The sequence below is a fragment of the Sminthopsis crassicaudata genome, chromosome 3, assembly GCF_048593235.1.
Source record: "Sminthopsis crassicaudata isolate SCR6 chromosome 3, ASM4859323v1, whole genome shotgun sequence".
Lineage (NCBI taxonomy): Eukaryota > Metazoa > Chordata > Mammalia > Dasyuromorphia > Dasyuridae > Sminthopsis > Sminthopsis crassicaudata.
The window spans coordinates 562,391,664-562,415,491 of record NC_133619.1 but is presented as its reverse complement, the minus strand read 5'-3'; the positions used below and the strand labels follow the sequence as shown (position 1 = coordinate 562,415,491).

Sequence of the window (23,828 nt, the reverse complement as noted above, 5' to 3'; positions counted from 1 at the left end):
TGTGAAAGATCTACATAATGTTTTACTAATCCTGGCCTATGCTGAGGAGGATATAGATTATTAGCAATTACAACTTCCAAGAGAAAACCATTATCATGTGTAGCACATGGACAAAATTTCTATTCTCATCCTCCCTCCTGTCCCAGTAGCAGGACCCAAATAATTCCAACAACACAGGGGAATTTTCATATTTAAGTAACCACAAACATTTGTGTTGCTTAGATTCCTGAGTCATACCAACTACTTTTCCTCCAAAACCCTGAAAAAAAGGACACAATTCCCACTCCTAGGGCATTACAAATATGTGCCCAAATGCATGCAGTGACTGGCAAGAAAAAAAAAAATGAACGGTCACATCCTTTCAGCAATCCTATGTTACTAAGGGGCATAACATAAAGTAGATGCAAATGTAATATTTTGCCAATTCAAGAAGCTTTCTGAGTATCATGTACAGTTTGATTCTTTTTTCTCTATTTATTTCACTATTGATTAGCCAAGAAAACTTATTGTTCTAGCATCCAGGAATGCACATGTAAATATTTGATATAAAACATAGTTCAAAAAAACCTCTAGCCAAAAGTTAGCCCTAAGCAGAAATATTATGATGAATGCTGCCAAAAAAAAGAGTTTGACTGAATTTATCCAAACAGACAAGAAAAAAAGATTAAGAAAAACCAATAAATATCTTGCATACACAAACTTATTCCAAACATCCATGCTCTCTTTAGAATCTTTTAAATCATTAATGCTTATTTACCTTCTTTTTTAAAACTCAAGAACATGCATAAAATGGTTTATAAAGTCAGAAGAGAAGGAGAAAAGTTGAGATGGAAATGTTAGAAAAACAGAAAGAGTTCAAAAGAATCCAAGTTTCAGAGTTGGAGGAAATCCCGTCCTACCTGTTGAATTTCCTTTATGACGTTCCCATTTATAATATAGTATGGAAGTATTTCTTTGTATCATCTACATCTGGATCACCCCAACTTTTACTCACTATTCCTAGTTCTGTGTTCTAGGACTAAGCAGAACTCGTATATCTCCTCTTCCACAGGACAGTTACTTACATCCTTGGACAAAGCCATGATGCCTTCTGTTCTCCAGGTTAAACATTCCTACTCCCTTCAGCCAGTCCTCCACTTGTCTTAACTTCCAGTTTTCTCATCATCTTGGTCACTATTCTAGCTTGTGGACATCTTTTGCTAAGTTGTGATGTCCAGAACTAAATATTCTAGATGTGATTTGTGCTAAGAAAAGTACACAAAACTATCACTTTTCTAATTTTGGACACTATCTCTTGATGCAGTTTACAATGTCATTCTGCCTCTCCACCTCTCCACCTCTCCAACTTTAGGCAGTAAGAAGTCACATTAAGTTCCATTCAAAGGAGAAATGAAAAATATTTTATGAAGTCAAACAGCAATGTGTCACTTATTCATATAATTTGCAGAAATGGATTGGATAGGTTCTAGAACTGCAATTTCACTGGTCTAAGGAATTCTCAAATGAGGAAACTGTATCAATGTATATTCCTCACAATTTGTCATTACAGTAATCAATCTACTTGGAACACAAAGAGATTAAGTGATTTGCAAAATTCATACAGCCAGTGTTTCTCAGAGGGAGGACCTGAACAATGGTCTTCCTCTTGGCAAGTCCTGCCTTTCTCTCTATTATACCGATAGTGTCAAATTTAAATAGAAAGAGGAGCAACTACACAACACACAAGGATTCCCTGAGACAAGGATCCAGGCTGCTTACTGACTTATAAAACCATAGAGTGATATTATCTATGTTATATTATATTTTTACTTATTTGTATTATTTACTACATAATGCTTTTATTAACACATTGCACTATTCTTTTTTCCCCCCTGAGGCTGGGGTTAAGTGACTTGCTAGTCACACAGCTAGGAAGTGTTAAGTGTCTGAGACCACATTTGAACTCGGGTCCTCCTGAATTCATGGCTGGTGCTCTATCCACTGCACCACCTAGCTGCCCCTCCCAATTACTTTTTAATTGACTTGGGCTGCATTCAAATATATGGTTATATGTGGAATGTTTCATACATTCTATATACTGCAACTATATAATTTTCATCCATATACTCCCAGAAATACTTCATAATTCATCCACTCATGATATTAGAAGCCTTCCTTCTCCTCTAGTTTTCTTGATAGAAATGAAGTACATAGGCTGTCCACCTTTTGTCCAGCTTAATTGACTGTTACACCTTTGTTTCTATTCATATATTTGGCCGAGTAAATCCACTAGGTCACTTCTTTCATGAGCTTCTTTCTTGGCAGTACACTGCATCTTCACACACACCAGAGGCCTCTATTGTTTTGCATGATTCACAATTTCAATTATTGAAAGACTAAGGATCTAAGATTCACAGGATTAAATTTAATAAATTCTAAAGTCACATCTAGTTTAATACTCTGACTTTATACATAAGGGAAATCAGGCCAAGCTAATCTAAGTAACCTGCTGTCACATATCATTAACAACAAAAATCAGATCTAGAAACTAGGTCTCCTATTACCTGTTCTATATTTGTCATGGTTTTTTACAGATACAAGAAAAAAGTTATTTGGCTATGTGAAAATGATATATAACCACTTAGATGAAGTTTGTACTTATAAAACACTTATAAACTACAAGGGTTATATAAATATAACCTATTATTATCAGTAGAGTTCAGATGAGGGACTAAGTGATCCATCACTAAAGCTTAGAATAGCCTGACAAGCCATCCTAAAGAAAGTGGAACATGAGCAGAAGACTTACAGAATATATCCCATTTGAATAAGAATAAAGAACAAGGAAGACCTTTTCTGATCAGAGTTGCTACTAATGGTTCCCTCCCACTCATTTATTTTATATTTACACACATACACACACACACACACACACACACACACACACACATATATATATATATATATATATATCCTGCTTCCCTTAATAGGATGTAAACTTTGAAAGTGTGTCTTGTTTGTTGCTTCTCTTTAAATCACCAATGCCCTACATAGAATGTACTTAATAAATGCTCATTAATTGACTGATTGGTTCCATTGGGGGTAATGCATTACCAGAAAAGGGAAATGTGGGAAAAGGGCAAGTTGAAAAGACCTGGAAGGATCTATAAATCTTAGCTCACTTTACTTAAAGCAATATTATGTGAAAGCACTAACTTGGATAAAACAAAGACAAACTTTACAAATGATACTCTTCAAGTATAGATTATCTGTACCTAATATTCATTCACACTTTACAGAAGTTATCTTAAATATTTAAAATATTTGTTTTTTTCATTTTAAAAAATCTCTTCCTCTTGCCCCTTTTTAGATTTGGGTATGAGAGTAAGACCCAAAATCACCTAGTGAACAATAAGAAGGGGGACTCTTGGGATGCAATGGTAGTCCTTTTTCACCCCTATTCTTCTGGTAGACCTGGCCAAGGGTAAACAGCAGAAAATAAAAAATAATCCAAAAATTTAGTTATCTGTCCTAGAATAGATAAAAATAGGGCATAGTGGGTTCACATTATATTAGATGGGTTCCTTTCTTCACCCATTCAATAAATATCTATATTAAGCACCTATTGTGTGTGAGGCCCTGTACTATAGTAAATGTATTACTCATTGTAAAGTAGTAATTCCCTATTAAGAAAAAGAAATAAAAAATAAAATTTTCCTGTTATGCGATTCTTACATATTTTATCCTTAAATTTACTTTAAACTATATTCTACTTTAATAGAAAAAAACTTATGCTCAACTTATGACTTAATACAAAATTCTAATTACAAAAGCATTTTTCAGTTTCTTGGTATGCAAGAGAAGCCAAACTCACAGTTCATCAACCCTAAACATTTTGTTCATGTAAACAACTTCATTATATTTCTGAACTATTTTGTGGGAACAGATGGTTTCCAAGTGTAATACTTCTTAGTATAGCATACTAAGTCAAATTTAGGGGAATATGTAGCTCTTTCATAAGCATGAGTCAATTGATGAAATGATTTTTGTCAAGTGTATGCCTTCCTCTCATCATGGCTTTCTGAAGACCTGGGGAAGCAGGTATCAAGTAGTCCTTACCCTCATCCAAATAAAGATCTTAAATAGTCCAATATCTGAAAAGCTAATAGAACAAGTCACAAGAGAAATAAAGGAAAAACTCCTGAGAGCGATGGATTATATGAAAATTTTATGAAATTTTTGCATGACCCCAATGCCATACAAATCAGTACCCCAAAACTATATAAATTCTTCTCCACAACTGGGAAATCACCTTGCCAGAATTATTTCATGAAACAAATATAGTCCTAATAATTAAAGCAGAAAAGGATGAAAAACAGCACTACAAACCAGCATCATTAATGAATATCAATTCAAAAATTTTAAACAATATCTTTTCAGACAGACTAAGATGACTTGTCCAAGAAACCATTTATTACAAATGAATTGAATCTATACCAGGAATGTAGAAAAACAATCAACACAATCATATTAAAACATATAAAACCAACATGATTATCTCAGATAACAGAAAATGTTTTGACAAAATTCTATACTAAGAATGCTAAAAAAATAAATAAATAAAAAATAATACAATGTATATTCAAGGGGAAATTTTTATTTTTAACATTATAAAAATATCTATCTAAAATCAAAAGTAAGCATCAAATGCAATAGAAATACACTAAAACCTTTGCTCAACAAATAAAAGATTAAATCAAGGATGCCCATTCTCCTCATTTACCCATTTAAAATGATTAGAGAAATTATGGTACATAAATGTAATGGTGTTAATTATCACTGGGCTGTCATAAATGATGAATGTGATGAATACAGAGAATTATTTTAAGATATATATGAAGTATATATGCTTTATAAGTATATAAGATATGTATGAAGTAAGCAAAGCCAATATAACAATATGATGACTACAATAATCTAAATGGACAGAACAACCATACTAGAAAATCAATCAAAAGTCAGTGGGGCAAAATTATAAAGAATATAATGACTCACAAGAAGAAATACAAGACACACACAATGAGAAGACACATTCAAACCACTCATTTGCAGAAATGGGAAATGCACAAATGTTGCACACTACATTTGTTCTGAATTTTTTCTATGTATTGATTGGTTGTGTTGACTTTGTGCTCCCCTTTTTGTATTTTTTAGCTTTAAAAAAACACTGTGTTTTATAAGATGACTTCCAAGAGGACACAAGGGTGGGGGATATGGGAAAAACTATGATGGTAGAAAAAGCAAAAGACAAAAATAAACATTTATTTTTAAAAAAGAAAAGGGTACAAATGAATACAAGTTGCTTCTCACAGAATTACTATACTAATTCTAGACAGTTCACCTAATTTTCCTCTAAGACAAATATCCAAAAGGCTCAATGGAATCTGGAACATATCCACACAAACAGGCTTTTGTAGGGTTTTAACACAAGCTCAAGATAGTTTGGGGAGGGAGTTTCCACTAATAAACCCACAACCACTATAGAGTTCATCGCCCATCTGCTACTCTAATTATCAAATTTCTTGAAAAGCACACCCAAAAAAGATTCTGAAAGGAGATGGTTATAGGGGCAGATTAAAAATTATAAATATAGGACTATTTATATGTAAAAAAGAATGAATGTTATATTAAAATCAACAATATTTTCAATATACACCTAATGAACCTAAGAGAAAATTCAGTAACAAGAAACAATTCTAGGCAAATGGCACAACCAACATGAACTTTAAACTGCAGTTAAATATCACAGCAAAATTATTAAAAAAAAAAACTGGCCTCTAATGTCAAAGAAATGTCAAAAGCATAGCTTTAAAAAATGACAAGCACAGTTTTTTTTTTCCATTTCAAAACATTTACTGTTTAATGTTGTACAAACACAAATATAATGTAAACTGTTAAAAAGCTCTGTGATATACCATATTTCAGTCTTAACACAGTCTTTTTAATCAATGAAAGTTAAGATGTTACAGTGACTGACAAACTGTTAAGCCAGATCTTTGAAATGATGAAGCTAAGGTCTTTGTTTGTCCTTTTGTAAACTAATCAGCTCTTTAAATTCCTTAAGGTTGTGGGACATATAATTGTATGCTCTTTTTCTAGAGGCATGATTAGTATGCTGCTGGGTTGTCAATAAAGCAGCCTGTAATACAAGTGATAAGAATAGCATTTATGATTTTGGAAATTGTCTTTGCCATACCACAATGAAGTGGTACTGAACATTTGACCAAGATTTAGAACCACTAGGCAAACCAGTCATCTTCCTCCTCAGCATTCAAGACAGACTCTGTAAAGAAAATGCCCTCTACCTTAACTGAAGGGAGGGGGGAATTTCTAAGATAAAAGTAATATTAATAGTGACAGACTGAATTTGCTTATGATATTTATAATGAAATAATTATTGGGCTTCAAATAATTACACAGTCATTTCCAGCACAGTTTTCCCCTGATCTTTTAAAGTCTACCCAGTTTCAAATGATGGAACTCATGTGCTTCCAGACAAATAAATTTCAAGATTGGCACATTGTAAATGTTTAATAAGTGCTTATGGAATGATTGACTACATTACAGAATGTCCAGCAGATTCATTCCACTTGTCATCAGAGCTCTAAAATGTTGAAAATTTCAGAAGCCACAGATCAAACAGATCAGGGGCACTTAAGGCCTTCACATCTCAGACTTCAGTCTATCCAAGAGCATTTAGATCAGTGTTCCATTAATTCCACTTCCAAGATGGCACATCAGGAAGTCCTGGAGGCTTCCCCCTTTCCCTTTTTATTTTCCTCTCAAAGTCCAATATTTGCTCAAGTAGGTGAATAGAGAATGAGAAGCCCTATTTCTGATTCAATTAAGTCCTAGATCAGACCAATAACTATAGCTCTCACTCTGATAATGAAATTGTAGCAGGATTTCCAAAAATTCTTTAAGAAGGTTCTTTCCAATTAATCCTATATATTTGTTACTAAAGATATAAAACAAGTAAGAAAAACGTATTTTTCTTAAAGCTTATTCTAAATTAATCCTTGAACTTCTTTAAAAAGGAAGAAAATGGGGGGAAAATTGAGTATTATGAAAAACAATCTCTAAAGTTATTAACAATAATTTGAATCATGAAATTATTTAAAATAATCAGTTTCAGATATTTCAAAAACCTCAGCCACTTAAAAGTCAAATTTTCAATTGTTCTCATTTTCATATTTCACTGTCTTCAACATCCTTTTTTCTTTTTTACTAAAGCTTTCTATTTACAAAACATGCATGGATAATTTTTCAACATTGACCCTAGAAAAGCTTTCTGTTCCAAATTATCCCCTCCTTCCCCCCATCCCCCTCCCCTAGGTAGCAGGCAAGCCAATACATGCTAAATGCTTCAACATCCTTTTAAAAACTGCTAAATGAGACCAAATTCTTCCTGTACATCTTAATTTCATGGAGGCACTTGCTTTATACTGGTATTTCAGATAATTAAACCACTAAATCATCTCATAATCTTTAAGCTAAATTTTTTCATCCCATGCTGCCCCCTCCATTCAATTTCTATGTTACAATTGAAGTCCTATCCCATCATCTCATAGATTTGGTGATGTAATTCTCTGGACACAAAAAAAAAAAAAAAATCAATGGTTCCCTGCTGACTATAATAAAATCTAAACTCCTTAGCCTACACTTTAATACCTTCTATACAATCTATAGTGCTTTTCCAATTGTTCCCCATATAAACTGAACCTTCTTCAGATAGACACATCTGTCTTTCAGTTCTCCCTCCCCATCCTCAGCTAGTGAAATCCAATTCACCTTCTTGATCTAAAATCCCTACATCTAGAAAATCTCCACTAACTATCATGAAAATGACCTCTCCTTCCCTAAAACACAGATATTTTTATGCATACAATTTGACCTCTATTGATTTGATCTCTTTCATTGTTGACCAACTGCTACTTAAAGATAACTTTTTTTTTTATCTTATCTCCTCAATTAGATATACAACTCCTCAAAGGATTAAACTTTGTACTTATCTTCATCATCCAAAAATACTATGAATTTAATATATATCTAATTTAATTGGGGATTCTATTTGCCAAGTGAGGTCCAGGCCAAGATATTAATGATGGATTACTTTTTTATCTACCCACCATGACCACATCATTCTTTCTCTCCTTTAATTCTTCTTTCTGTCTTGCAAAGATATTTTTTAAAATCTTCTCCCAATTTACACTGGATATACATTTCTTCTCTCCCCCCTTATTACACAATCTTCTCTTCATTCTCTTATGTTCTAGATACATTAACCTATTTATAAAATGTTTTGTCCACAACTACTATCTTTGGCAATAGGTTATCCTATAAATAAGACAGTATGTTGAATTCAATAAACTTTTTATCCTGAATAATATCAGTAACTAATAAGTTACTAACAAAATAGGACCCCTCAATCTTAATATCAAAAAACAAAAAGCCAATGAACAAGAATCTCTTCAGTCCATAAAAGGGTAATAATGTTTTGGACTATAGATTCTGAAAGTAATCACTCAATTTAAGCACATTATGGTGTTTGTGTAATGCTGTTCCATGAGTATCTGAAACTAATTTCTAAAGTTTCTAATAGTTTCAGATGTTGATAATGTTACTTATTACTTTATTAAACAAGTAAAAATACTGAAACAAAATTAAATTAAATAAGTATCTGTGTATCACTATGTTAAGCACTAGGCAGAGGGACACAAAGAGCACGAAACATAGCACAGTCCAATTCTCTGACAAATATGCTTATCAATAGCCTCAGGGGAAAAAATGGGAATAAAACTTAATTTAATATTAATTTTAGATATCTAAAGCAAGATCAAATCAACTCTAATTATATTTTTTATATATGAGATAAATGAGACCTAGATAGTTTTCAAGTGACTTACCCAAGGTCACAAAACTAAAGTGGTATTAAAACTCTGGTGTTTCAAATTTCAGAGTCCAGTACCCTTTCCATTCTATTACACCATGCTTCCTCTGTGAATATCTATGGTTGCTTATTTCCAGGTAGATTAGGCATTTCTGGCTGATCAGCCTAATATGAGCTCTGAATGCTCTGCACAGTTCAGACACAAATAGCCCATATGAACATTTGGGGAGGATGCTCTAATTTTGTGCATTTGGGGTCTACCTGATCCACCTAACTCTCACTTGTGGCTCCAAAAAGGGGTGGAATGCACAGCAGCCACACTCGGATAAACCATTTGGGCAGACAGGCTAACCAGAGTGAGAGTAACAAAAGGCTCTCAAACCCTATGGGGAGTTAGTAGCGTGTGTACCCCAGGCATGTAAGGCTTCCCCTGGTGGAATGAGTATATAAGAACAATTTGTTCCAATGGCCATGAAGACAGGTAAAGCAGGTGTTATGGAGCATGGAGCACATATATAAATAAATGTGAACACATGTATATGTATATATGCCTCTGTGTGTATATATATGACACAAATACCTAGATAGAAAAAGCTTTTGTATACCTACAAATATACATGTTGTCTCTTCAGCTCTACTAGAAGTAAGTCTCTTGAGGTCAGGGACTGTTTTGGCTTTTGACTTTGTTTCCTCAGGACTGATGACAGAATCTTTCTGGTGCATATCAGGATATTAATAAATTCTTATTCATCAACTGAAAGATTTTCATAATTTTGCAGCTCATTCTTTGAGACCTTTAAATTTCAGTTTTTGAGAGTTTAAAAGTGAGCTAGTGAGAAATAATTTTCCTTTATATTTTACCATTGATAGTTTCTCTGTTCTGTGACACTAACCTTTATTGATAAGAAATATCAATATTGAGCTGTCTGGAGGCAATTGAAATGCTTGCTTTACTTACTGCTTTTTCCAAATATCAAAAAAGTATTCAAGTAATTAAACCTTCAGCAAAGAATACATATGTTTTAAAACCAGCTTCTGAGTTGAAGCAAAAAAAATTTCTCTAATATCTGAAAAATGTTTCAGCAGATCTGTGTATTCAAATTCAAATCAGAGCACTGGCAACAGTGAGCAAATATCAATATTTTAATTATTCTTGTCATCTTTTTACATCCTGACTCACATACAATTTTAGGTCCTGTGGAGTCTTGAAGCAAGGTTTGCCATGAAATAAATCCAAGTAAGGGAACTAAAATTTAACTGTTCAAAGCAAAGTAAGTTGTGTAAGGAACTCAATCCTGGATCCCACCCCCACCATGCATCATGCAAAAAAAGAGTTCTCCATTTTTATTTAGTTGCTTTCTAATGACTCCTCATTAAGATTCCATTTTTAGCTTAAGGAATTAGGCTTTAGAAGAAATGTCATTATCTAGAACTTATACAACATGAAATGAGCTAATTACAAGTGTGCTGTTATAGAAAAGCACTAGATTTAGAGTTGAAAGACCTGGTTTTCAATCCCAGAGGGGCTTGCTACCTGTGGGACCTGAAAAAGCCATCTGATATTTTTGTGAGATTCTTTTTTGGTAAAATGAGGGAGTCTGACCAGATGATCTCTACTGCTATTTCCAATTCTAAATCCTATGAGTAACTCAGGAACCCACAACTAAAATTACATTTAAAAAGGGAAGGGAAGAATAGGAAATACTGAGTCCCAATAATAACAAGGTCTTTAATTTATTATCGAAGCAACATGCAACAACTGTTAAATTATACTATATAATGGAACCATCTCTGATCTTTAAAAACATTATTAATCTAAAAGAAAGTGAAAGCAAATATGTAAAATAAGTGTTGTTTCCCATTTTGAGGAAAAAGGGGTTACAATATAATCAAATAAATTATAGAAGGTACAAGACTATTCAAATATCAATATTTTAATTATTCTTGTCATCCTTTTTTGTTCTGACTCACATACAATTTTGTGTTCTGTGGAGTTTTGATAAAGAACATTCTTAAATTTACCTTAAGACACAAGACAAGAACCAAGAGATAAAATTAATTAAAATAAGACCCCACCCACTCCCCACCCCTCCCTTCCCCCCAAAAAAAAGGCTATGCATGATCTGATCAATTTGGGGAATTACTTCTGCTTCAGAAGATGTAGTTAACAAGTAACAACATAGAAAAGAGGCTACCCAGCTGTGGTCAGTACATATCTGGAAACCCCCAATTTCTTGACTGACATGAGTATTCTTAAATCCAAGTTACAGAACTCTGACTCTCTTAAGGTCTATCTGTTTCAAATATAATAACCCTGGCTGCTCCTGTATTCCAAAAGCTGAAACTGCTTTTCTCCACTATTAAACCACAAGAGGAATTTATATTTTCTCTCTAGAGTGGAAAAGAAATCGGGCCCAGTCTTGTAATCACAGGAGAAACCTTCAACATGCAAAAAAAAAAAAAAAAAAAAAAAAAAAAAAAAAAAAAAAAAAAAAAAGAATAAAATAAGAAGCACTTGAAGAGGAACAAGCCAAGAACTAAAAAAAAAAAATCTTAGTCCTGGGAAGGAACAAGGTTTGCCATGAAATAAACCCAAGTAAGGGAACTAAAATGTTAATGTTCAAAGCAAAGTAAGCTGTGTAAGGAACTGTCGTGGATCTCACCCCCACTATGCAGTGTATATCCTTAAGGCTGCTGTGTATGTATTATAAGTTAGCAAAGAAAAAACAGACTTTGTAGAAATATGTCAACACATGACATAACTTGAAAAAGTTGGCTGTTCATTGGCACGGGCTGCAACTTGCAGGGCTCGCATTAAGTGGCTACTTTCATTACTTTTCTTGCGAGGTTACTTCCATTGCCCCGGAAAATACCAAGTTAAAGACAGCTAAATAATCTATTTTATGTACAGAACTATTTGGCCGGTTAACGAATGTAAAGTTCCAAATGAACCAATCCTTGCAGAACAGACTTTATTTCAATTCAAGACAGCCCTGGAAGTTTCTTCTACAGCACAACAAAAACAGGAAGAACCCCTCATTCAACCGCTACATCACTTGTAACTAAATTGTATCTAAATATAAGTGTGCAAGAGCCACTCAAAATGCCTACAAGGACACGGAGATGGGGGTGGGGAATCTCTCTCTCTCTCTCTCTCTCTCTCTCTCTCTCTCTCTCTCTCTCTCTCTCTCTCTCTCTCTCTCTCTCACACACACACACACACACACACACACACACACACACACACACGATTTCACGGTGTACCCAGAACCTACGCTAATTAGGTCCCGTGGGCAAAACGCAGGCGCCTGTTCATTCACAAACGCACAGCCAATAGATGGGCACCAACACCCTAATGGAGAAAGGCGGGCATCTGCACTGTAACAGAGAGGAGGGCACGGGTGGATGGAGGGCGTGTGTCAGACTCACACCCACCCGGCGACCCCCAGGGCCACGTTCTGCACGCCCGATCCCGACACAGCAGAGCCTTCGGGCAGCTCCGGCGGACACCGGCTGCGCCGCGGCGCACGGAAAGCTGCGGCAGGATGTGGAAGGGAGAGCACCCCCGCCCACGAGCACGCAGACATGCACACACACATACACACACACGCAAGCTCAGACAGAGGCGCGCCTCGGCTTTCCCCGGCGCACATGAGACAGGCCCATCCGGAAGATGTGGAGCAAAACTTGGGATTTGTGCACCGCGCAATTCCAAACCGCGTCCTCCTCTACACACACACACACACACACACACACACACACACACACACACACACACACACACACACCCAGCAACTAGAGAGTGTACAGGTTAATGTACCCCAGCGTCTCTCCAGTAACCTGGCAGTAAAACAAGAGGGGACGACACACACACGCGCGGCAGCCGCGCACTCACCTGCCTGCACCGTGTCGGAGAGGTCGTGTCCGAGGGCCACGGTTCTGGGAAACTCCTTCAGTTTTCGGGCGCTGAGGTTGAGCCCCCCGGAGTTGGCCGCCTCCTCGAGCGCCCGCTCCAGACCTCGGTTCAGAGGCAGGTTGTAGCCTCCCCCACCGCCCCCCGCCCCGGCTCCAGCCCCTCCACCAGCTCCTGCCCCGGCCCCGCTGTGGTGGTGGTGGTGATGGTGATGGTGATGGTGATGATGCTGGTGCAAGGCTGAAGCCGGGAGCGCAGGGGCGAAAGGTTGGGGCTCGCTGCCCAGCGTCGCCATCTTCTTCCCCCGGCCCCCCCACCCCGCCCCTCCGCGCTGGCGGGGGTCCCTGCGCCCCCCGGGGGAAAGGGAGACTGTGCCTCAAATTGCGCCCCTCTCTACAGGATCAGACGGGCAAGCAGCGCCGCAGGGAAGGAGCGAGAGTGGCAGTGACGGGCCGCGGCTGCCCGTTTCTTAGGGATTTCCTTTCCCTGGGAAGCGAAGGACGGCGGCGGCGGCGGCGGCGGCGGCGGCAGCAGCAGTAGCGCGCATGTGTCTCTGGCTCGGGCTCCCTCCTCTCCGGCCTTTCTCTTCCTCCTCCTCCTCCTCCTTCCCCTATCTGTCAATCCAGCCCCGAGTCCGGGTTAGGGCAAAGGCGTCTTCCCCGTGCAAGTCCAACTTGCCCCAGCCAGTTCACTGAGCATGCCCACAGCCCCCGCGGGCAAGAGGCGCGACTTTAGACAAGTGGGAGAGTGGGGGAAAGGAGGTTGGGCCAGCTGTCCCCGCCTCCGCCTCCGCAAGAGGGTGGAGAGCAAAGAGGGACTGACTGCGCCCAGCTATCGAGGTGCCAACCCCGAGCGAGAAGGGAGGGATAGAGGCACCCTCAACAAAGAGAAGTCAGCGCCCGGAGAGGGGCACGGTCCTTGAAAGCGGGGAAGGAGTCTCTCTCTCTCTCTCTCACACACACACACACACACACACACACACACACACACACACACACACCCACACACCATACACACACACACACACACACACACACACACACACACACACACACACTCACACTTCGGGTGAGGGGCTGACTCTTTTTGTCCAAGGCTCCCTTTCCTCCTGTCTTTAGGGATCCCCAAGGTCAAGTTCTTTGCTGGGTGATAGATGGAATGTAAACCTAGTGAAGAAGGAATTGGCCAAATATAGCTCCTTTGAGAAAGTGCTTTGTATCCACTTTTAAGAGATAGGTCTCCAAAGACTCATTAACCAATCTTTATTTAGTCCCATTTTGGAAGAATAAGAAAAGGGGGGGGGGGACGAACAAAAGGGGGAACAAAAGTGCTGGAGACCACCAAGACCCGGGAAGGAAGGATTTTCTTGTTGTTTGTTTGCAAAATTACAATTTGGAGAAAAGATACTCTGCGGGTTCAGGGAAAGAGAATTAGGATATCGTGAGACCTAGGACCGAGGTGTGTGGATTTCAGTAAGCAGTGGCTACAGTTGCCCTTGTTGAGTAATATAATACTGGAGTCAATCCGATTGCTTTAGACCAGGTCATTGCTTATGTCTTGAGCGAATTTTCTCTGCCCCTCTTCTTTGACCTGGTCAACAGTAATACAGAAAGGTAATGTATGTATGCTAGCAAATTCTCCAGCTCCCTGGTACTATTTCCTGGCTATCTCCCTAACCGCCACTTTGTTATAAAGTCATCAATTTATTCAACAAGCAGAATAAGAAAAGAAGCTAGGTTTAATGGGAGAAGCACTGGATTCATAGTCAGGACGACTGAATTCAAATACTAACTCCGATACTTAATACACTTAGAACTCTGAATAGTAATATCTTCATAACCTCAGTTTCTTACTCTGTAAAATCAGTGTATTAGATTAAAATGTACTCACTAAATTTTAGTCACTAATATTAATATTTAGTCACTAAATAACCTATATTATTTAATATGTTATATATCTTATTTTAATAATATTTTCAGCTCTATATCCTAGAATCCCATGGCCAGGGCTTTGATGTGTACTGGATAAATATTCCTTTTTCCCTCTCCCCTCCAATTTAAACTCAGGAATGTAAAATCTTTGAATGGTAAAACTGTTTCATTTTTGTCTTTATGTCCTCTGGACCCAAAATAATGTCTTTATAAATGTTTTGAAATTTTGTCTCTGACACTTAACCAGCAGTGTGTCTCTGGGCAAATTACTTAACCACTGTCATCCTTTTTCCTCATTTGTCAAATGGAGGTAATAACACTTACCTCATGGGTATGAGAATCAGATGAGATAATACACGTATAGAGCTTTGCAATCTTTAAAATGATAATAAATGAAATCTATTATTATTCTAGCTTATTGATAGAGGAAGAAACTACCTGATATAATACACTCTAACTCTAGCTAGCACTGTCTTGGCTATTCTAAGCAGGCTTTATTTGCTCACTCTTCATCTCAGTCTAGTGGTTTCTCTGGTTTCTTTCATGTTTCAACTAAAATATCACCTACAGGAAGCCTTCCCCATTCCCTCTTAATTCTAGTATTTTCATCTTTTAAGTATTTCCTACCTATCCTATATATAGTTTGTTTATCATATTTTTATCTTGTTTTTCCCCATTAGCTTCTAAACTCCTTGAGGGCAAACTTTTTTGACTCTTTTTGTATCTTCAGGGTCTAACACAATGTCTGACACATAAAAGGCCCTTAATAAATATTTTTTTTTTACTGATGGAAATGAAGAGTACAATTTCAATGACAAGGGTCATAGAATCACAGATATAGACATGTTAGGGATTGTTTAGTCTAACCATCTCATTTTATGGATAAGGAAGTTGAGGCCCAGAGAATTTAATATAGTCAGGAGCAAAGATAAGATTGAAAAGAGGTGCTCGGATTCTCAAACTAGCACCTTTATATACACCACTAGGAAAAAGGGAAAGAGAAATGTCTCTTCAGCGACATAGACATAGTCATTAACACCTGAAGTCAATACTATAATTGGTCTGGTACAAATCATTTGTATGATTCTAGCATTTTTTCCCTAATACCTGACTTTCATTCTTAAGTGGCTTTAGGAGATAAGCTTTTGCAAATAGAATTCTGATCTTTTTATTATATATTTTAAAAGAATAGAAATTTGCACATAATAGAGTTGTAGTTTCATGTGCAATTATCTTTTTTTTTTTTTTTCCTGTTCTAATATGTTTGGAAATGCTTAAGTTCAGAATAAAATAAATAAATAAATTCGAAGAGACTAGTACCACCTGCTGGTGATATCTCAGAATTCTATGAATCAGGTACTAAAGAACAGAATACTTTTGAGGGGTTCTTTGTACTTTTTTCCCTTGGAAGCTAGAATGTTTGACCTACCTTAGAACTTAGAAATTACCTCCTTCATTTTGTTCATGAGGAAACTGGGATCCAAAGAGAAATTACTTGTTCACAGCCACATGATTGTGTATTCATGACAGAGCAGGGACCAGAACACCCAGTTTGGTGTTTGTTTTCATTGAGCTCAGTGATAGCCATGATTGTTTATGAAATCAAACTGAGAACTATTAAAGACCTTAGCTTAAAAGATGAAGGTCTCTCACGGCATCTAATTGTCCTGATTTTTATCTGGCCTCTGGACCCAGATAAGTGAGACTGGTGACTTTATGCAACCCACCCTCACTTAAATTCAATTCACTTGCAAATGTTTGTGGTCCTTTCAAGAGCAAAGAAAAAAAAATAACAACACGTGAGTTCTTGCTCTCACTCTTTACCTTCCCCTCTAAGAAGTAAAACTCCAAATGTGGAAATTCCCTCCATTGATACAGGTCAGTAATGATCTATAATTTATAATTTTGCAGAATGATATAGAACACTGAGAGAATTAAGCGACTCATCTATGTTCATGAAGACAATAATAGGTAAAAGAGTCAAAAATTGAATTTATGTCTTCCTTAGTTCCAGCACTTCTAACCATTGGGCCAAGTTTCTTTTCATCCAAAAGACTCACTAAAATCAAATTTCAGTATTTCAAGATTTGGATAAAAGAAAGGAGGGGAAATTCACTATTACATATAAATAGAATCTCACCTTTCTTTTCACTCATCCCAAAGATCCCCAAAATAAAAGTTTGGGCCAGTCCTTCACTGCAGATACTCACTAGAAAAATTACAAAATCCTAAAATTTTAGAGTTGGAAGAATCCTTTGAAATTAACCTATTTAGCTCAACGTTGTCATATTACAGATAAGGAAACTGATACAGACAGTGGACAGCTGATCCATCTGTATACTATATAGTATACTATGTAGTATATGTACAGTATATAGTATTACTATATTATAGAATATTCTATACATCATAATCTCTTTTTAAAATTTTTATTTACTTATTTATTTTATTGTTTTTACTTACCAGATATATGCATGGGTAATTTTACAGCATTGACAATTGCCAATTCTTTTGTTTTAATTTTTCTCCTCCTTCCCCCACCCCAAATGGCAGATTGACCAATACATATTAAACATTATACATCATAATCGTCACAATAGATTATATTTCTGGTACTCTTTCAGCTATAACCTGATTGGTTGTTTGGGAATTTTTTTCAGTGTTCAATATGCATGTTGACGATAATCTAAATGATCTTCCAGCAAATGGACAAGAGATTATACGAAGATGTTTTTTTTTTTTTAAATTCCAAAAAAACAAAACAAAACACTTTGAGAGAAAAAGGATATTAAGGTACCATTCCCGATGACAATATCTTACAGTTCAAATTATATTTTATGACAAATCCCCCATCTTATGCCTTCAAGGTAGGACCTATGTATGACATTTTCTTTTATCTTTTTTTTCCATATGAAACATTGTACATTAAATAAAAGATTTCCTTTATTAATGATTTTTTTTCTCTTTTGTATCATATTTGTGATTTCATTGTTGTATTGTTTGGGTATAGAAACTGATTGGTATAGAGGCTGATTAGTAATACATCTAATTTATAATCTGATAAAGCTGCTTGGAGCACTGAATGATTAATATGACATGTCCATTGTCACATAGCTAGCATTTTTCAGAGATAGGATTTAAACTCAGGTCTTTCTTGTTCAAATGCCATTACTATCCATTAAACCATGCAGCTGAATGTTGCTATTATTGTTAATACAAGTTTTCAAGTTGATAAACTATAGAGCCCAACATGAAGAAGGTTGGCACTGTGAATGAGAAGGGGAAAAAAAATTGACCTGGATGAAATTAATCTTGATCGTTTTTCCAAAAAATTGACCTGGATGAAATTAATCTTGATCGTTTTTCCAAAACTGAGTAATATGACACCCCAGTTGCTGCTTTTACTGCTGCCTGCCTTCTGAGCTGTATTGTCCCAGGCCACCATTTTTTATTGTTATCTTTGCTTCCTTTTCTTGCCTTTTCCTTTACTTCCTGATTTGGAGAATTCATTTAAAGTCTGGTGCTACTTAGAAGCTAACACTTTCTTCCTTCCTGTTGACAGCTTTTTTGGCCTGAGCATACTCCAATCACTTAAACTGCTGGGAAACATATAAAGGCAAAAAAGATGAGAAACAATACTAAGGTGTTCCAGATCACAACTGAATTATAGAAGGGCAAAAAAGTAGAGAAGTCCACTTCTATTTCTCCTTGATATTTTCAGCATCAAATATTGATGATCATAAGAAAAAATGGTCTCTTATTCAAGTCTTTATGGACAAATAAATTCTTTAAACGGTCATAATTTTTATTTTGTTCCCTGCATCCAAAAAACAAGATACCAGATATAATATCCTACCAAAGTACCTATATAAGTGATCTTGTTCCTATCTATATGGCTATATGAGGCTATAAACTAAGTTCATAAAACCTAAATATACAACCCATAAGGAATAATTAGCCTCAATACTGGAAACATCTAAAGATCAAAGGAAGATTGATCGAAAAATCCAAGATTTAGAATTGGATGGAAGGTCATTTAATGCTCTTTGCCTCAGTTTCTATATCTGAAAAAGTTTATGAAGCATTCTCTAACCTGACTGTATCTTTTATAGGCTGCATACATGGCATTAATTTGCATTCCTGTGTTTATAAATATGCTTGGATTCTTCAATGAGTATATGTTATAAATTATTTAAGAGACTGTATACACACATATTTAGTGTAAACTCAGATAGTGTTTAATAGGTATGTTGAGTCTTGTCTCCTTGAGAATTTTGGAGAGCCTAATTAACAATGTTGAAAATACTAAATCATTACTACCTAAATATACTGTCAGCATGGAGTATTGGAAAAAACACCAGTCTTGAAGTCAGGTAGACCTGAACTCCAAGTCCCATCATTCATACATACTGGTTCTGTGCCCAGACACAAAAGCTTTCATCTCTGAATGTCCCAGAAAGTTCTGTTAAATTATAGAAAAGTTACTAATTTACATATGCAGAAGTTCATTATACCAATGAAATAATGTCAGGATCAAGAATAAAAAAGGCTCCAGCAAAACACATCTAGGACATACTTAATTCTGGAACTCTTAGGATGGTAGGTAAGTCACGTTTAGCTCAATTCACCTGCCTTCAACCTTTTATTTATCAATATTTCTTTTGCTATTTAAGGTCATGATTGCTCATCTTTGTATGTCTGTAGTATTTTTTATGATGCTTTCCCCCTTATTTCCAAACTTTCTTATACCATAGTTTATTTTGAATTTCATAAGAAAATGCTACCCACCTTTGGATTTTGACAAATGTTCAACTCATTATTATCCAGTTAGAGCTTTTTCCCCTAAACCACAACTCCTTCTGTGAGACTTTCCCAAGTTACCCTACACACAGAGGAAAAGAAGCAACAGCTGCTAAAGTCTAGCCAAATCTCACTCCTCCTCTTCCTGCTTGCCTTTTGTTCTCCACCCTGGAGTAAGACAGGGCCCCAGATCCTGGACCAAAGAACTTCCTTTAACCCTTTCCTGCCAAGTCTCACACCCCTGCTATTTCTGCCAGAATAATGAAACTGCAAAAGTAATACAAGACAAGATACTAGCTATATAACATGAAACCTTCAGGGTTCTTTTGGGGAATCACAGATAAAAAATGTTCCATAATGTTTGAATCATAAATCTTTGCCATCAAAAAGTCTTTGCTGTGTTCCTTAAATTATACTTAGTTCATCTTATATAAGTTTTAAAACTAATATTTGTATTGTGCTTAAGTTGTCAGACTATACATGTAAGTAAAGTATAAATAGTACAAGAGCTTTCCTGAAGTACTTCTACCATTATAGAATATAGCTCTCTTACAAGGTAAAGAGAGGACGTTATGACTTGAGACTGCTGCTGAGAGAGATCATTTGAAAGCTGTCTGGTAAGAAAATTATAGAGTGGGAAATTCAGGGTTGGTGGCTGATTATACCTGAAAAAGATATCTTTAGCATAGCTAAATTAGTATACTCTTGAGTGGGTTGAAGTGAAAATTGATCAAAGATGAGCATAACCAACGATCTAGATGTTGTGAGAATTCTATCAGGAACAGAAAAAGAAGAATAAAATGGTGTAACTAAGCCAGTTTCTGAATGACACTGGATTACAATTTTTAAAACAAGTATTTAATGGAAGTTACAGGCCCATCTCTACATATGTTCCATAAGATATGTATAAGGGATGCATATATTAATCATTTAATCATACAATTAATCATAATAATCAGGGTTTATAAAGCAACTGGAATAGTGAACGAAGAACTAGATTCTGTTTCAATAGGTTGTTGTTATTCAGTTGTGTCCAACTCCTTTGTGATCCAATGAACCATAGCACACTCGGCCTTTCTCTCCTCCATTATCTCTTCAAATCTGTCTATGTTCATGTTCCTTGTTTCCTTTACACTATCTATCCAGCTCATTTTTTGTCATCATTTTTTCCCTTTTATCTTCAATCTTTCCCAGTAGCAGGATCTTTTCCAATGTCTTCTCATTATGTGGACAAAATATTTAAGTTTCAGATACAGTATTTGATCTTCTGGTGAAAAGCTGGAATTCATTTCTTTATGCATTGATTGATTTGATTTCCTTAAGTCTAAAGGACTCTCAAAAGTCTTCCCTAGCCCCACAAATTGAAAGTATTGATTCTCAGCTCAACTGAGCTTTCCTTATAGTCCAAATCTCAGAGCCTTACAATGCTATTGAAGAAACCATAACTTTGACTATATGGATCTTTATCAGCAAGGTGATATTTCTGCTTTTTATTATGTTGTCCAGATTTGCCATAGCTTTCCTTCCAGGGAGCAAACATCTTTTAATTTCATGGCTGCAATCTCCATTTGCAGTGATCTTTGAGACAATCTGGCACTGCTTCTATTTCTTCTCCCTTTATTTGCCAGGAAATGATGGAACCAATTTCTAAGATCTTAGTTTTTTATTTTGGGTTCTTTTTTATATTAAGCTTCAAGGCAGCTTTTACATACACACTCCTCTTTTACTCTCATCAAGAAGCTTCTTAATTCTTCTTTAATTTCTGCCATCAGAGTGGTATTGTTTGCATATCTGAGATAGTCATATTTCTCCTAGCAACTTTAATTCTGGCTTTTAATTCATCCAGACTAGAATTTCACATGATGCATTCTGCATATAAATTAACCAAATAAGGTGATCTTTGTTCAATGTTAAACCAATCATTCAGGGGGGGGGGGGGCAGCTAGGTGGTGCAGTGGATAGAGCACCAGCCCTGAATTCAGTAGGACCTGAGTTCAAATTTGGTCTCAAACACTTAACACTTCCTAGCTGTGTGACCCTGGGCAAGTCACTTAACCCCAGCCTCAGGAAAAACAAACAAACAAACAAACAAATAAATAAATAGATAAATAAATAAACAAACAAATAAAATAATCAGTTATTCCGTGTTTGTTTCTGTTTTTTGTTTGTTTTGTTTTGTTTTCTTGTTGTTATAGGTCTCTCAAGAGACAAATAAGATGATTTGGTACTCTCATTTCTTTGAGGACTTCACACATTTTGAAGTGATTCATAGAGTAAAAGGTTTTAGTGTAGCCAGTGAAGCATAAGTAGATGTTTTTTTTCCTGGAACTCCTTTGCTTTTTTCCCAAATCCAAGGAATGTTGGCAATTTGAACTCTAGTTTCTCAGACTCTTTGAAAACCAGCCTGCTCTTCTGGTACTTCTTGGTTCACATATTGCTGAAGTCTAGCTTGCAGAGTCTTAAACATAGCCTTGCTGGCATGTGAAATGAGCATAATTGCTTGGTATTTTGAACATTCCCTAGCATTGTCCTTCTTTAGGATTGAGATGTAAACAGATCTTTTTTAATCCAAGGGCCACTGTTGAATTTTCCAAACTTGCTAGCATATTAAGTACAGCACTTCACCAGCATGGTCTTTTTTTTTTTTTTTTTTCCCCCAAGACAATTGGGGTTAAGTGACTTGTCCAGTGTCACACAGCTAGGAAGTGTCTGAGGCTAGATTTGAACTCAGGTCCTCTGACTTCAAAGCTGGTGCTCTATCCACTGTGCCAACTAGCTGCTCCTACCAGCATAGTCTTTTAAGATTTTAAAAAACTTAGCTGGAATTCTACCACTTTACTAGCCTTGTGGTTAGCAAAACTTCCTAAAGCCCACTTGATTTCATTCTCTAGAAGTCTAACTCTAGATTAGTAACCACAACATATTGATTATCTTGATTATTGATGATGGTAAGATCTTTCTTGTGTAGTTTTTTTGTGCATTGCCTCCTCTTCTTAATTTCTTCTGCTTTTATTAAGTCCTGACATTTTTGTCTTATATCATGGCCATTTGTGCATGAAACATTCCCTTGATATTTCCAATTTTCTTGAAGAGATCTCTTATTTTTCCTTTTCTATTGTTTTCTATTTTTTCATTATTCATTTAAGAAAGCCTTTTTATCTCTGCTTTTCTCTAGAATTCCTTTCCCTTACCTTCTTTCCTTAGCTGTGTGTAAAGTTTCATCAGTCATCTTGCCTTTTTGCTCTTCTTTTTCTTTGAAATATTCCTTTATTGCTGCCTCCTATACAATATTTCAAACCTCAGTTCAGAGTTCTACAAGCACTTTATCTACTAACCCTAATCTTTTAAATCTACTCATTATCTCTACTTCATATTCATGAGATATTATTTAGATCATACCTATGTGATGTGATGGTTTTCCCTATTTTCCTTAATTTGTGTCTGAATTTTTCAATGAGAATCTCATAATCTGAGCCACAATCAGCCCCAGGTCTTGTTTTAAGTGATACAGAGCTTCTCTACTTTTGACTACAAAGTATATAATCGGTTCTGATTTTGATATTGACCATCTGGTGATTCCATGTGTAATGTCACCTTTTGGGCTGCTAAAGTTATCTTGGCCAGTGAGTTATCTTGACAAAATTCAATTAACGTCTGCCCTGCTTCTTTTTGTACTCTAGGACCAAACTTGCCTATTATTTCAATTATTTTTTTATTTTTCTACTTTAGCCTTCTAATGTCCTAATGCCCTGCTTCTTTTTGTACTCTAGGACCAAACTTGCCTATTATTTCAATTATTTTTTTATTTTTCTACTTTAGCCTTCTAATGTCATATGATGAATGTGAAATCTTATATTTTGGGGCGTTATTTCTAGAAGATGTCGAAGGCCCTCATAGAACTAATCAGCTTTGGCTTCTTCTACATTGGTGGTTGGAATATAGACTAGTATGACTGTGATGTTGAATGGTTTGCCTTGGATCCAAACAAATATCATTTTGTCATTTTGGTTTTTTTTAGATTAAACCACAGTACTGCTTTTCTCATCTTGTTACTGACTATGAGGGTTACTCATTTTCTTCCAAGGGATTCTTGCCCCTAGTTTGTAATGATCACCTGAATTGAATTCATTTATTTCCACCTATTTAAGGAATAGATGTGGATTTATGGAGGGGTTATGGAAAAACTGGGACACTAATTCACTGTTGGTGAAGTTGTGAACTGATCTAACCATTTTGGAGAAAGATCTGAAATTAT

The 23,828-nt window shown here is 36.1% G+C and overlaps 1 protein-coding gene across 2 annotated transcripts in view; it reads right to left on the bottom strand.

The window, feature by feature from the left end:
* Nucleotides 1-13,587, bottom strand: part of LRCH1 (leucine rich repeats and calponin homology domain containing 1) — a 213,985-nt gene extending 200,398 nt beyond the window's left edge. The window contains exon 1 of one of the 2 annotated variants that reach the window (XM_074304722.1): nucleotides 12,825-13,587. In XM_074304722.1, the coding sequence (XP_074160823.1) occupies nucleotides 12,825-13,137 (313 nt within the window). In that variant the 5' untranslated portion in view covers nucleotides 13,138-13,587. The remainder of the gene's footprint in view (nucleotides 1-12,824) is intronic. The other variant, XM_074304723.1, reaches the window with a different exon arrangement.
* Between the last annotated feature and the right edge of the window lie 10,241 nt (nucleotides 13,588-23,828).